The sequence below is a fragment of the Myzus persicae genome, unplaced genomic scaffold, assembly GCF_001856785.1.
Source record: "Myzus persicae strain clone G006 unplaced genomic scaffold, MPER_G0061.0, whole genome shotgun sequence".
In the NCBI taxonomy this organism is placed as follows: domain Eukaryota; kingdom Metazoa; phylum Arthropoda; class Insecta; order Hemiptera; family Aphididae; genus Myzus; species Myzus persicae.
The window spans coordinates 252,243-266,346 of record NW_019103509.1 but is presented as its reverse complement, the minus strand read 5'-3'; the positions used below and the strand labels follow the sequence as shown (position 1 = coordinate 266,346).

The window sequence follows — 14,104 nt, the reverse complement described above, 5'->3', positions numbered from 1 at the left end:
ATAGAGGAGTTAAACACTCTTATTTTATTTCAATACAAATTACTGTGTATTGATCTTGTCGTTTATTTTTATCGCACATAATTAATTAATTGCTTGTTGTGTTTCCAAATACACAAATGAAAATACCAACTTGAAGTTTAATAATATATCAAATAACCTACATTCAAAATATTGATGGCAAATATTTGACAAAAACAAAGTGGCGAGCCGTCAAGGGTCTATGCATTCGTAATGTTAGGCTTCGCTTTTTAGAAAAGCAGAATGTTTATTTTATTTGATCATTCTAGGTACCTTATATTGATAAAAATATATTTATTATATAATGTTTTTAATCTATGAATGTATTGGGTATTAGTCTTTTACATTTTTAAAACGGTAATAAGAACAAATTAACCATGGTAAAATATTCAATTACTTCTATTACTTATTTAAAAAATCCATAAACAGTTAAGATAATATTATATTCTTTTACCTATTTACATTAAACATCGGAGTATCGTAAATCATAATAAACTATAATAATATATTATACTCTGAATCTTGAGAAATCTGGAGTGTATGTGGGACGTAAATATAATCATTAACCTTATATACATATTTTATAATATGTTGAGCAAGTAAATGATATTATGAGATTCATTTTAGTATTTTACAAATGAACTGTATAGTATTGTGGCATAAAAATACATTGGACGGTACGTACGTATATTATATTCAGTTTTTGTCGATTCCTTACACGTTAGATTACTGTTGTTTATAAATTTAACGGTATTTTTAAAGGGTTATTAAAATGCAATATATGACTATATTACCCAAATCAGTCTATATAACTGTGATAATCGTTGTACGATTACGGAATACCTTATTTCTATTAGTGTTATGTATGAATAAAAGTTTCTTTTCTTTGTTAAATTGAAAAAAAATATATAAAAAAAAATTAGTTAATATAATGGGATATTCGGAAATTCCAGATATATAATAATCAATTTCAAGTCCAAACCTGTTCAATTTTTATTCTCAAAGATAATCATTGAGTGTTTTTTGTTATAGGTAGTTTTTTTCAAAACTGATAGCGCTTACGTTGTGGCGGAGACAGGAGATATTGTGTCAAGAGTCTGGAATTATGCTGAAAATGCGTAACTAACTTTAAGTTACGACTTTACGGTGAGTGGATTAAAAAAACCCATAAAACGTTATATTTATTACTTAAATATCGTGGGTGTTCTATTAAAAAGGCTGACTTATAAATTTAACAGTATGCATTTTAATAAATATATTTTGCTATTTGCTTTAGGCATTTTATGCAAATATTATCAAATGGTTAATTCATTTTTTTTAGCTTGTAAATTTAAAAGCATCGTATTTATTGAATGCTATGACCTATATTTTAATTGAAAATAGTAATATCGTCATTCGTTATTATGTCACGAATACGTAATAAATGTTGCACCAGTATAGGATGAGAGTGTTTAAACTATGGTGCTGTGTGTATATGTGATGGTGACAGGTATACTATATTATTATGTCCAAGCAACGATTAAATGATTATATTAAATGCTTGTATTTTAATCGCGTGCCTATGTAAGTAACTGTGAACTACGTACACATATCTTAGGCAAAAAAAAGTAAAATTACACAAAATTCTAAAATATAAACACCAACACCGTTATGTAATCGCATGAGTTCAATATAATTTATATATAATATATAGCAATAATATAGCTATTATTACTGTACTATTTACTAATTATCTAACAAATGAAAATTCTATTGTTAAATGGTTGCTAAGCGAACTTTAATTTTAAGCTCTACATTTATTGTAGGTAGTATTTAATTTTTTTTTCTTTGAGAACTTTAAATGTCAATTTAAAAATAAGGACGGATAATAAATCAATAAATTATATCTCATCACAAGTATTTGCTTAAAGGGGTAATTTAATTGTATGTATTAATTTACTAATAATAAATAAAAATTATACAGATATATGAAGTGTTTGGAAAAATAAGATTAAAAGCAGCTATTTTGAACTATTGAAATTTTGTAAAAAATGTTTTAAATTATTAAAATTTGAATTTTATTATAGATAGCTGTTAAAATAAAACCATATTCAAATAAATAGATTTCCACGGTGTACTCGTGTGTATAGGACTTTTGGGACGTATACACTGCTGTCATACGGTGACATTATGTATGTATTACATGACCTTATTATTACACAAACATTTAGCCGTTATTTGGAATATGAGCCCGAAGGGATTAATATTGGCATGAGCTGTTTAAATTATACATTTTACTAGAACATGCACAATTTTTTGGAAGTTTGTTAGGTTAAATAATGGAGTTCTAGAGAAATTAAATTTTAAAGATAACCCGTCGATGTTATCCACATAAAAACATTAAAAACAGCTAATAATCCGTTTACTCCATTTATTTGTACTGTATTAGAACAAGAGTAAACCCATGTTAGAACATGGTCGAATATGTCTTCTGTAATAGATTATAATAGTATTGATGATCATAATTTGCATATAATAATAATGTAATACGTTATACATCAGTATAATATATATTTTAAAAAATGTATAAATTATAGTTTAATTTGGATTCTTTGTTAGGCGTATAGAAAATAGTATACCTATATATTCTTAAAATTGAAAGATATTTGAAAAAGGTTATGAAAATATTTATTTATATTAATTATATAATGTATTTTAAATGACAAATATTCTTGTGTTCTAATCGAAGATACCAGTCTAAGATATTTTATATTGTTATAACTTAATACTTATAACTTATTTTTAATACCGTGTAACCTGTAAGTAGAATCAATATTATTCTTTAATTATCAGTGATGCTGAAAAAATATTAAATATACTAACCTAACCGTATTATTACAACAAAATTACTAAAATCGTTATTCGTTATGCTAATTTGTAATTTCGTTTTATTGTGAAATTAAATTAACTATAAAAAGCTGTTGTTTATGTTTATTTTTAGAATTTTTAGTTACAGAATTAACTACTTGCGTAGAGCTTTGTTTTACATTTTCAATCCTTAGCTATAGATGTTGAAAATTTAATATAATTTTAAGTACAAAATCATTTTCCAATTTGAAAAATGTTGTCAACATTTGAACTTTAAATGACTATAAAACAAAAACGACCATATATAATTTTAATATTTTTCAAATAATATTATAACAGTATATCAGAAGCCTTGTATTACATTTTCACGTTTTTTGACTCATCAAATACAATTTTATTGATATTTATAAAAAAAAAAACTAAAAAAATTGAAAATTGAAAATGTCGGTCAACAGCCTAAAACAAGTCAAAATCGAATCAACTATATGAATTGATAAAATAAACATTTGGTGTAAATTTCAAGTGTCTATAGTAATTCGTTTTTGAATTACGATAAAATAAGAAAATCGCAACAAGAGAAATAATCAAGCGAATATCCAATGTTGTAACAATTTCAACTTTAAACTTTCATAAAAGTTTAATTTGACTTTCCTCTAATTTTTTTTTTCTGATAAAGGTAGACAAACTTATAAGGAATATTAAATTTTTAAATCTTAGGTATAAAAAGAAAATTTTTTTTTAATTTCTAACTCAAAATAATTTGTTAATTTTCGTGGTATTTACAAATTTTGTTAAAATTCTAACTTCAAAGGCACAAACAAATTTATTGTGGATTTACATTTAATTTGTTTTTTAATATCCACTAAAACAACTTATGAAGAACCTAGTATTTAATTTTCAAGTTTTTTGACCGAGCGAACATTTTTTTATTGATATCATTAGTTTAAAAAAACCAATAATAATCGAAAAATTCATATACCTATAAATAGTTTAACATGAGTCATAATATTTTGAAAATTTCACGTATCTACAGTCATTTTTTTAGAGTTACACTAAAAGCTAAAATCGATTTTTTTTCAAAAACTGGTTTTACCGTTTATGCCTTTTTTCCTTGATATTTTGTTGGTTTTTCCTGCCGATTTTGAAAACTATTGGGAATTTTAAATTTTGACCTACCGAATGCACCAACTAGATTCACTTTCCTACCCGAAAAGTTGCTGTTAAAGAAAATGAAAACACTTTACTGCCCCAAAACCTTGATGACAAACGATAATAAAACCCACATCATTGTAAAAACAATATAATATTCATCTCTCCGCTCAAAATCTACAATAGGTGCTTTTGAATAAATAGGAAATACATATTAAAAAATAATATCGGTAATCCGATCTTAAGACTAGAATAATAAAAATTAAAAGTAATTTAATACCGTATTATTGCACTTAGCAGTAACACATTATATTATGTCTTATTTGAGACTATATCACCGTCAGAATTGTGCAATAATAAATAGTAAAGCCTTAAGAGTTAAGAATTTTAACAATATTCTTATTGATACTTACAGTGGTTTAAAAGATATTGAATTATTTACATTAACCTTTCCCTCTAAGTTATAACCAATATTGATTGTAGATTGTTTACAGGACGGTCAAGGTGATTCTCTTCTAAAATGCATAAAATATTAAGAACCTCTTAGAAGTAATTGCTCATTGGGTTTTATTGTATATGTTAAGTTAAAACACTAATACTAATTTTAAAAACACGAACAGATGAACTCGATGAGTACATAAATATAATAGTCCATATAACATATATTTAATATTCTAACTATTCATAAATATGTATACAGGAATAAACATCACATAAGTATGTTATACATTTGTAATATACAAACATGTCTAAATAAATAATAATACTTACTAATTATGAAAGCCATTACAAAAATTGACATATAGGTACTTGATAAAAATATGTGAAAATATAATGGATTTTATGTATACTTGTAGTGTTTCTTGTTTTAGAGTGTTTGATAATGTTTGTTTGATGTCCGCGTTTAGTCTATTTTTATTTTTAAAATAAATTGGAAAAAGTGTTTAACCAACAATAATAATAATTATGAAAAATGTATTTAAAAAATTAGTCTTAGTGTATTTGTATTATTATAGCTACTCAAGCCGTGTTGATCAAAATGAAAAATAGTTATTATTGTATTCATAAATGATACGCGTTACATAATTCTTAAACTTGAGACAAGACAAACAATTCAGGACCCACCTACTCAAAATATCGATTTATATGTCTTATAAATAATTTTTTACAGCAAAAAACAACATTTTTATCTCTCTTTATGTAACTAAACATATCCCGTCTGACTGATCAATGTAGAGCCTAAATTATAATAGCTAGATGCTTGACATAATGACAGCACCTTCTAACCGCACCATATAATGGTGTACCAAGAAAAGATTTGCATTTCTTTGCAATAGTACATGTTAGTTATTAATTCATACTTGTTAAATATTTCAAATACTTAATTTATTTTGTATCTACAAATATTAAATAGGTACCTACGACATATTTCTGTTCCAGATTTTTCAACTATTTTTTCCCTAGAAATGACTGGGATTTGATGATACGACAACATACAATTTTGCTATTGGTGGTAATGGTAAATATTTGACAAACGATTCAAACATTAAAACAAATTATGGAAAAAATAATATTTGTTTAAAATTGTGATTATTTGTATTTATGTATAAATATTAAATACTTATTAGAAAATGTATTTGCTATTGTCTCGAGAATTTAGCAGCTTTACACTGAAATAATTATCTACGTTTACGAAAGACTCCAGGGATAACAATCCCAGACAATATCAATTCTTTTTCAACTAACTATCGTCAAAGAGACCTACCTGGTCCAGAAAATATGACATATACACATAGATTAATCACATGCAGGTAATTCAATTGACATTATAAGCCTTTCGTGTATTATACATTAATACTTAAAATATTTAGTATAAATCTTCAAAATTTAATGTATTTTAGAAACGCTAATAACCTTAACAGTGGAGGAGTAAATGTAAAAAAAAAAAAAACAAAAAAAAAATTACCTACGGTTAAAATATAATTATACGTCACGACTCACGATATTATCTCCCACTTAAACCCCAAGCCCTACAGACCGTCGTATGTCGATATTATTAATTATTTGTATCTTCTTGAAACTTCTACATCAACCGCGGCCAGCCGCGTATAGTTGTGCGACGTCGCAATATTATAATATTACATGTTGATGATATTATTTTACGGTAGACCACACGGTATAAATAAGCCACCAAGTCGGAACTGTATAATAATAAAACATGTTCGTAGGTTTATCGGTCGCATAATAATTTTACACGATATTCTGTAGCAGGTAGTCGCGTGAATGTCGCCGTACTGGCGTATATATATACACATGACGACGATGCGCCACCGTTGACCTGCAGCAGGCACTTCATATCGACACATATAATATTATTATTATTACTATTATATATCACACGCGTTATACGTGCGCTCTGCATGGCATTTTTCCGCGTTCGTGCAGTCACGGCCTTTGCGCCACGCCGCCATGTCCTCGGCCGCCATCACTTGCTCCGCGGACGTCCTCGTCGCCGCCAAACGTATCCAGACCATTCGCAAACACTCCAGCGACGTGACCAAATGTTGTTTTTCCAAAAGATATCATCTGGCCGTCGGGTCTAGGTAAGGCCATTTTTGTTGCCTTAGGTGCTCCAGTCCGTGTTTATTATGTAGGTATTATCGCATATTAACAAGTGAAATACTAAAAAATTTAAAAATGTATTATACACTAGACCGGATTCAAGCTCTGGATTGCGGGGGTTAAAGCTCCCCCTCGGATACTTTTTTGAACTGGGCATACTAATTGAGTCCCCATATACTTAAACGAGGAACAAATAGAATACTTATTGAGTCCCGAGTATAAACAAAAAAAAATACCAATTAAGTCCAAGATAGAGCAACGAAAAATAAACTAATTGAATCATAAGATTTTTGAGTAGGTAAAATATATAATTAACCGATGTTTTTATATAAAGTTTGACGGGACTTGGATAGTATTTAGACGTGACATACTCAATCAGTATTATATTTCAATTTCATAGGACTCAATTAGTGAGTAAGTACTTTAAAACAACCTGGGATTCAGTTCGTACATAGCCGTTTTTAAAATACCCTTTCTCGTTTATAATAGTCAATTTATCTAATAATAGATATTGTATAATACCTAGGTAGTTTTGGCACCTACAGTTAGTATACAATATTTCATAATATTTATACTTCACTTATCACTTCACTAACGATGAGAAATTCAAAAATATTTTACTCCGATTTTTCGTAGTTTTTAATGTACTGAACGCAAAGTAGAATAAAAATTATTCAAACAAAAGTTTTACAAAAAATATTGAATATATAAATCATTGTACCTATTTTAGGATAAAAAAATATTTTAGTTTACAATAATATAAAGTGGAATAGTGTAATAGACATACGATTTCTTAGAATAATCAGCTGGACACTTGATTTTATTATTTAACCACGCTTGTCTATGAATAATAGTAAATTATATTGTGCTGAACATGAAACAACAAGTATACTTACATGGCTACATAAATAACGACGCACGAATAACGACTTATCTTTTTGACAAAATCAACTTTAAAAACTATATAAATCACGAATCTGTTTATTGCTTATAAATGTTAATACTAATCAGTATTCTAAATTATAAAAATAAATATAAATATAAATAATAGACCTTGCCATACATCTTGTGTAAACGCCGTTTCGTTTTTAGTTCGTGATGTCATTATAGATCGCTTCGATGATTTTTTATTGATATAATAGTTATCTGTTTCCATTTAGTTAAGATCTATACGTTATAACGTATATTGCATTGGTTGTAATGAACATACTTACACACATAAAGCATAATAATATATTTAATATTAATATCTTTTACATCGTGTTTAATATTTAGATATTTTATAAATAAATAAAACAAAGCGCGTACTCTGAAACGTGATCGCCGCAGTTTAAGTTCGATCGTTATACTTTAAGTTATACAGCTGTGCACCTGCGATTATTTATATCGCAGAAAACGATACCTTTGTAAAATCACCGAGAGTTATACAACTTATATTTAAACTATATTATCAATAGAAATATAACACACATAATAATCATTATTATATAATGTTGTCCATTGCCATGTATTATTGTCTCAGTGACCGGACGGTAAGCGTGTGGGAATGGCGATCCGGCGGCGGATTTGAGGAAAAATCTTATTCGCCACTTACCCACCACAAGTACATGGTGACTGGTGTTCAATTTGACGGAGATGCGACCATATTGGCCACATCGTCTTTAGATGGAAGCACTACACTGTGCGATGTCGAGGTAAGAATGTAGATTACCTTTTTCTACAGCCGGAGAAGCTATTGTGTAGAAAGCTTGTAACAATGTTCGGATATTGTGGGACTCCCTAAATGAGTAAACAGTAATGACAATATGACTTGTATAATTTTCACCTCCCTCTTGAAAGAATAATAACTTTTCTAGTATTATCCATGCATTGTAGTGTGATTATTTTATAGGCTATATTGGTTATCGATATTATCCAATTTTATTACGGTGTGCGATGTTGAGGCAAAGGTGCACATATTATCATTTTATTTCTACAGCCAGTTCTAGCTTGTGTAAGCTTGAAACAAATATTCTGAAATCTATGTTGCGAGGATTCGGTAAATAATTGCCAAGCAGTAATAAGAATATGACGGGTATATGTGCAGTACATCTTCAACTCTCCTTCTCGATAAAATAATGTTTTATAGTATAACCCCTCCTTGTTCGATGATTTTATAAGCCGTACCTATCGATTATTGGTTTATCCATAATTAAATAATATTTCTATAGTCTTACTGTGTTGTGTCTATATTAAATATAAATATTATATAATATTTTGTGATACCTAATGTTTTCTGTCATCGTCATCGTTTCAATCGAATATTTTGAAAATAGAGTTTTGACTTGAATTTTAAATTCAGACCGACATAACTTGTTATATTGTCACAAGTATTATATCACATTTCTTTACAATTTATCGGTTCGATAAAGCCTATAGTTACATACTACTAAGACATTGTGATCACGTTTACGAAAATGTATCCTTATCTTAAAACATCCAATTTGCTGCCAATATTTGAACGCATAGAATTATTAGAATTGGCTTTCACCTTATAGAGTTGTTTTGTTTTTTATAGTTCCGATAATGATAACTGTTACAGGCGCACGTACTTTATACAGATACATTATTATACTCATTAAACAGCGAAACCATTTATTAAAATTAATCCTATATCCTGTGCATACAATTATTTTAATCCCACGAATATGAATATTATTATATTTTTTTATATAATATGCAAGGGGCAAGTACATGCAAATAATAATGTTTGGTGTTTTTTAAATTCAATTCATATAAAATGACGCGATGTCATGTTTATAATATTAAATACATTTATGATGGCTTATAAATGTTTTCAATGATAGGTTATATAGGTACATTCAATTTTAAGTTTATAATGAATGTTTTCGTGTATTTGTCTGATCATATTTTTAGTTCATTATTTATTATTTATCATTATTTTATATAGTAAATACTTTATAATATATATAATATTGTATGTATGTCATTAAAGCCGTAACATATAATATGCAATGTTGTTTTTTGTGGTTTGTACGAATGGTATTTAATAAATCATTACACAAAACATAATTCTTTTTATGATACACAAGTGTATCACATAATTTAAAACTAATTATTAACAAGTTCCATTAACGACCGTGACATTTGTGACGTCTTTATATGTTTTTTACCTTTTACATGAACAAAATCAACAAGTAACAACTGCTTTTGAATATTTGTATTTAATGAAATTATTTGATCTTTGATATTTTATATGTCTATATATTTATTTAAACCTATTTATTAATATACTAGGGAACTTTGTCCCCCTGTTAGACTCGTTGGAAAATCGAAGGCTGTTTGAGAAATCCGCCACCTACTTCCTGATTTTATTTGAAAATAATTATATTTTTTAATATATATCATAACTCAACTTTAAATAAATTCTAATGATTGACATTATTTATATTAATAACTTATTTATCAAATGTTTAAAATCTCATATGCACTATTATGTGGAATAAATAATATATTATAAATAAAAATACATGTAGTCGTATGTATAATATAATATTTATTTAAGACACTCGTTAGAGGAATATGTTTTAATGGAAATTCTAATTGGAGTGTACGAGTATACCATTTGTCACTTATACAGTTATACATAGGCTTAACAAATTATCCGAGTTTGGGCTTTCGAGTTATATAATATTATTTTCAAAGATTAGGTGCTATGGTAGTTCATTAGTCTATTACTTAACTAAATAGTGTATATTGTGTACATATTACATAATACAATATACCTTAAATGTAAATTATTACTAACTAAAAATAATAATAATATGAAATATAAATTTTAGACCGGACGAATTGTGCACACATTTGTTCAAAATAGTTGCGGTGGTATAAGATCGTCATGCTTCGTGGGAAATTATAAATATTTTGTATCTGCTGGCGACGATGGGACCATGTGCGTGTGGGACATGTTCAGACGAGTGCTGGTTAGGTAAGCGTCATATAGTTAAACTTTCATAATATAACATAATTCAGTTTAATAACATATTTTAATTTAACGAAATATTTTTGAGAACCAAACCTAATTAGAACCAAATTTATTTGATTCTGTTTAACGAATTTCTCTATAGTACAAATTTTTTTTCTCCATGTCACTTTGTAATAATATGGCATATTTACTAGTATTATAATTTACGTAGGAATGTACTTTAATACATTACCTTAAAACCATATAATACAACACTAATTATAATGTAATATAATAGTTTTAGTGATCGTGTATTATATAATTTTTATAATTAATTATTTAACTTCAACGATATTTTAACGTTTTTATGCGTGTCCCAGAAATAATAACACGAAAGTTAATGTTTTAATTGAGTAATATTCTTGTATACTCCACCAGACCTGTTAATTTTCTAATAAATTGGTAGTTGGCCAATTTAATTATTTTATGTTTTTGTACAGGTTGTATATTTAATTAGCTTGATAATAACTATATTTAGTTAGGCACATATTTTATATAGACCTAGGCGTTTTGTTAGTCTATTTTGTAAATACACGTTGTAAAAAAGTTAAGTTTCATTTTCTGACTTAGATTTTGAATGATTACAATAAGAGTGGCCAGCGATAAGAGAGCCACAAGCCACCCAGTATAATTACAGTGTGACTGGGCCCTTAGTATTTATTTCATATAGTTGAAATGACAGAGATTAAATAACATGTCCTAAATATTGCAAATAAATTAAATTAAGAATGAAACCTATTATATTGTGAACTAACCTCAGTCTTATTATCATTGAAAGGCGTGTTGTATAGGCAATTTAGGTACATAGTTGTTAATATTAATTTTATTGTTATTGTAATAACTTTGGCCGAAAATGTAATTAACCGACTAGATATGAATAGTTTCTAATTTATGTTTCTACTTTTTAAATATTTTATCAAGGGGTGGACTAATTTAGGTTTAAAAATCTATAATTTTGATATAATACTAATAAAATTTGTAGTTAAGCAAGTAAACGGATAGTCATTTTTAATTTATGTGAATCAGTTTAACTCGGTTTAAGTGGTACTGTATTATATGTTAAAATATCTTGTATACTTTAATAAATAAATAAACAAAAATCAATAATAAGGTGTGTGTAATTAAAACAAAGAAAGAACACTGATGTTCGAAAAATTTCTTTTACCGGGTAATCTATTTAACACGCGGCGAAATACATGCTAATTTTATATTAACTATTATTGTTTTCTTTTTATAGTTATTTCCACGTATTTATAATAAGATAGTTCATAATAATGAAAAAAGTTCAAAATACCACTGTAATATAGCCTTGTTAGATTCATTAAAATTAAATCGTAATATATAAAGTGCTTAGTATCATATATTATATTATGTAGGTTCAATAGTTTGTCGAATAATATCATTCATTATTCGTGAAATCAGTTGTAAGTAGATATTATTATCAATTGGGATTATTATTATTGTAAATTAATAATATTTTTGAAAATAATTATTTCATAACATTTTAAATCCGTATAAAAACATAATTTTTTGTCTGTACATAATATTATAGCGAGTGGTATTATTTGCAGGACGATAACAGCTCACGAAGAGGCTATATCGATGATATGTTGTTCTACAGACTCAAGAATACTATTGACGGGTGATACGACAGGAGTGGCTAAAGTGTGGTCGGTCTCTGAGCTGACCGATACTTACGGAAAAGCTACTCCTTTGTATGTGCTATTCGATTGTCACGATATGGGCGTGAATTCCGCCGACATATCAACTGTCACCACAATAACAAGTGAGTGACGTGTCATAATAGGTATATAATATATTAGGTATGTATATGAAGTAAAAAAAAATTGAACTTCAAAATTAATGGTTAAGATTTAGCCTTTTTTCACTTTATCCCATGTATATGTTATTAAAAAGGTAGGACGTAGCACATTTCAATATAAGTATGCGATCATTTAATACAAATTGCACTGCAGTAAAGATACATATTTGAAATTTGAATTCGCTGCGCTTAACATATTATATTATAAAATATAGGTATGTGATACTATGTGCTAAGTACCTGTTTATTTTTGCAGTATTTGAAAGCTTTATTAAATGTTATAAATTACTATACAGTGTTTAATTGAAAAATGACCTCTTTGGGACGCACTAATTTAATATTACTCATTTTACAGCTAATTATAAATAATTCATAGATAATTTATTATGATTTTCTATGTTATCACCTATAAGTTTTTATAATACACAAAAAAAAAATTATACGCGCATATTTTTTTGAATTGTATAATTTAATTTGACTTGAAAAAAATTCCGTTTTATACTTTGAAATATTTCAAAATTAATTGGACAATTGAGCTAATTCAATATTATAAACATTTACTAGCGTAATAATGTGTGATTTATGATGGTTTACTGTTAAAGTAAAATTTTTTTTTTTGTTTGTTCTCCTGAGGTTTTTTTTTTTTTTTTTTTTTAATAAAAGCCTCGGCATCTAGGGCCATTGGCTACTACAAATTTATGGGTTTACAAAGGAAGGTAATTGCTTAATATTAATATACAAATTATTTTACAGAAGGTTAATTAAATTAGAATTGATTATTGTTCTCCTGAGGTTTTATACCATAATATAATGTGTGTATCTACTGTGTACTTATTACTTCAACTAATAGTTATTAAATATTTATTAACATTTCAATTTGCTATCCGTAAGTGTATAGGGAAAAACCAATACCTTAATTAATTAATCATACCATACATTTTTTAGATAAAGATTTATATATTTTATTGAACGTTTTAGCTATAAATTATAATACTGTTGTAAATACACAACTAAATACCTAGTACCTGCTTACACTACAAATTTTATGTATTTGAAATTAAATCCCTCCAAGCATATATTCCTCTGGCCGTTGCAGATAAGGGCAAGGTGTACAGTGCGCTGACGTGCGGTAACGACCACTTGGTGAAAATCTGGCGATTGACTCTGTGGAAGAAGAACGCAGGTTCTCATCAGTGTGCCGTCGAAATGGTCCAGTCACTGAAAGGACACTCATCAACGGTGACCAGTGTGTGTTTTGGCGGAGCTGACGGCACGCTGTTCGCGTCCACATCGATGGACAAGACCACGAGAATTTGGCAGGTAACAATCATAATATTATAATAGATATAGTGATATAACTTGGAGTATTTATTTTTTTATTTTGACGTTGTGAATAGGCAAAATGTAAAAATATTTTAAAAGTATTGTATCTTGAAATATAGTGAAGGAGGAAGTTGCACCCCAGAAGCTCCTCAAAAAATTTACCCATATCACATAGCAGATAATAAATCTATGTATTTACATATAACATTATGTATTATGTATTTATATATCTGCAGCCCTCGAAGTTTTGTAGGATTATAAAATTAGTAAAAATAAACCAAGTTAGTTGTTAGTGCTAT

The 14,104-nt window shown here is 27.6% G+C and overlaps 1 protein-coding gene across 1 annotated transcript in view; it reads left to right on the top strand.

Moving 5' to 3' along the window:
- Positions 1-6,308: 6,308 nt before the first annotated feature.
- Positions 6,309-14,104, top strand: part of LOC111034645 (WD repeat, SAM and U-box domain-containing protein 1-like) — a 16,370-nt gene continuing 8,574 nt past the window's right edge. Inside the window, exons 1-5 of the mRNA XM_022315948.1 lie at positions 6,309-6,617; positions 8,159-8,330; positions 10,479-10,624; positions 12,232-12,446; positions 13,579-13,802. Coding sequence (XP_022171640.1) covers positions 6,484-6,617; positions 8,159-8,330; positions 10,479-10,624; positions 12,232-12,446; positions 13,579-13,802 — 891 coding nt within the window. The 5' untranslated portion in view covers positions 6,309-6,483. The remainder of the gene's footprint in view (positions 6,618-8,158; positions 8,331-10,478; positions 10,625-12,231; positions 12,447-13,578; positions 13,803-14,104) is intronic.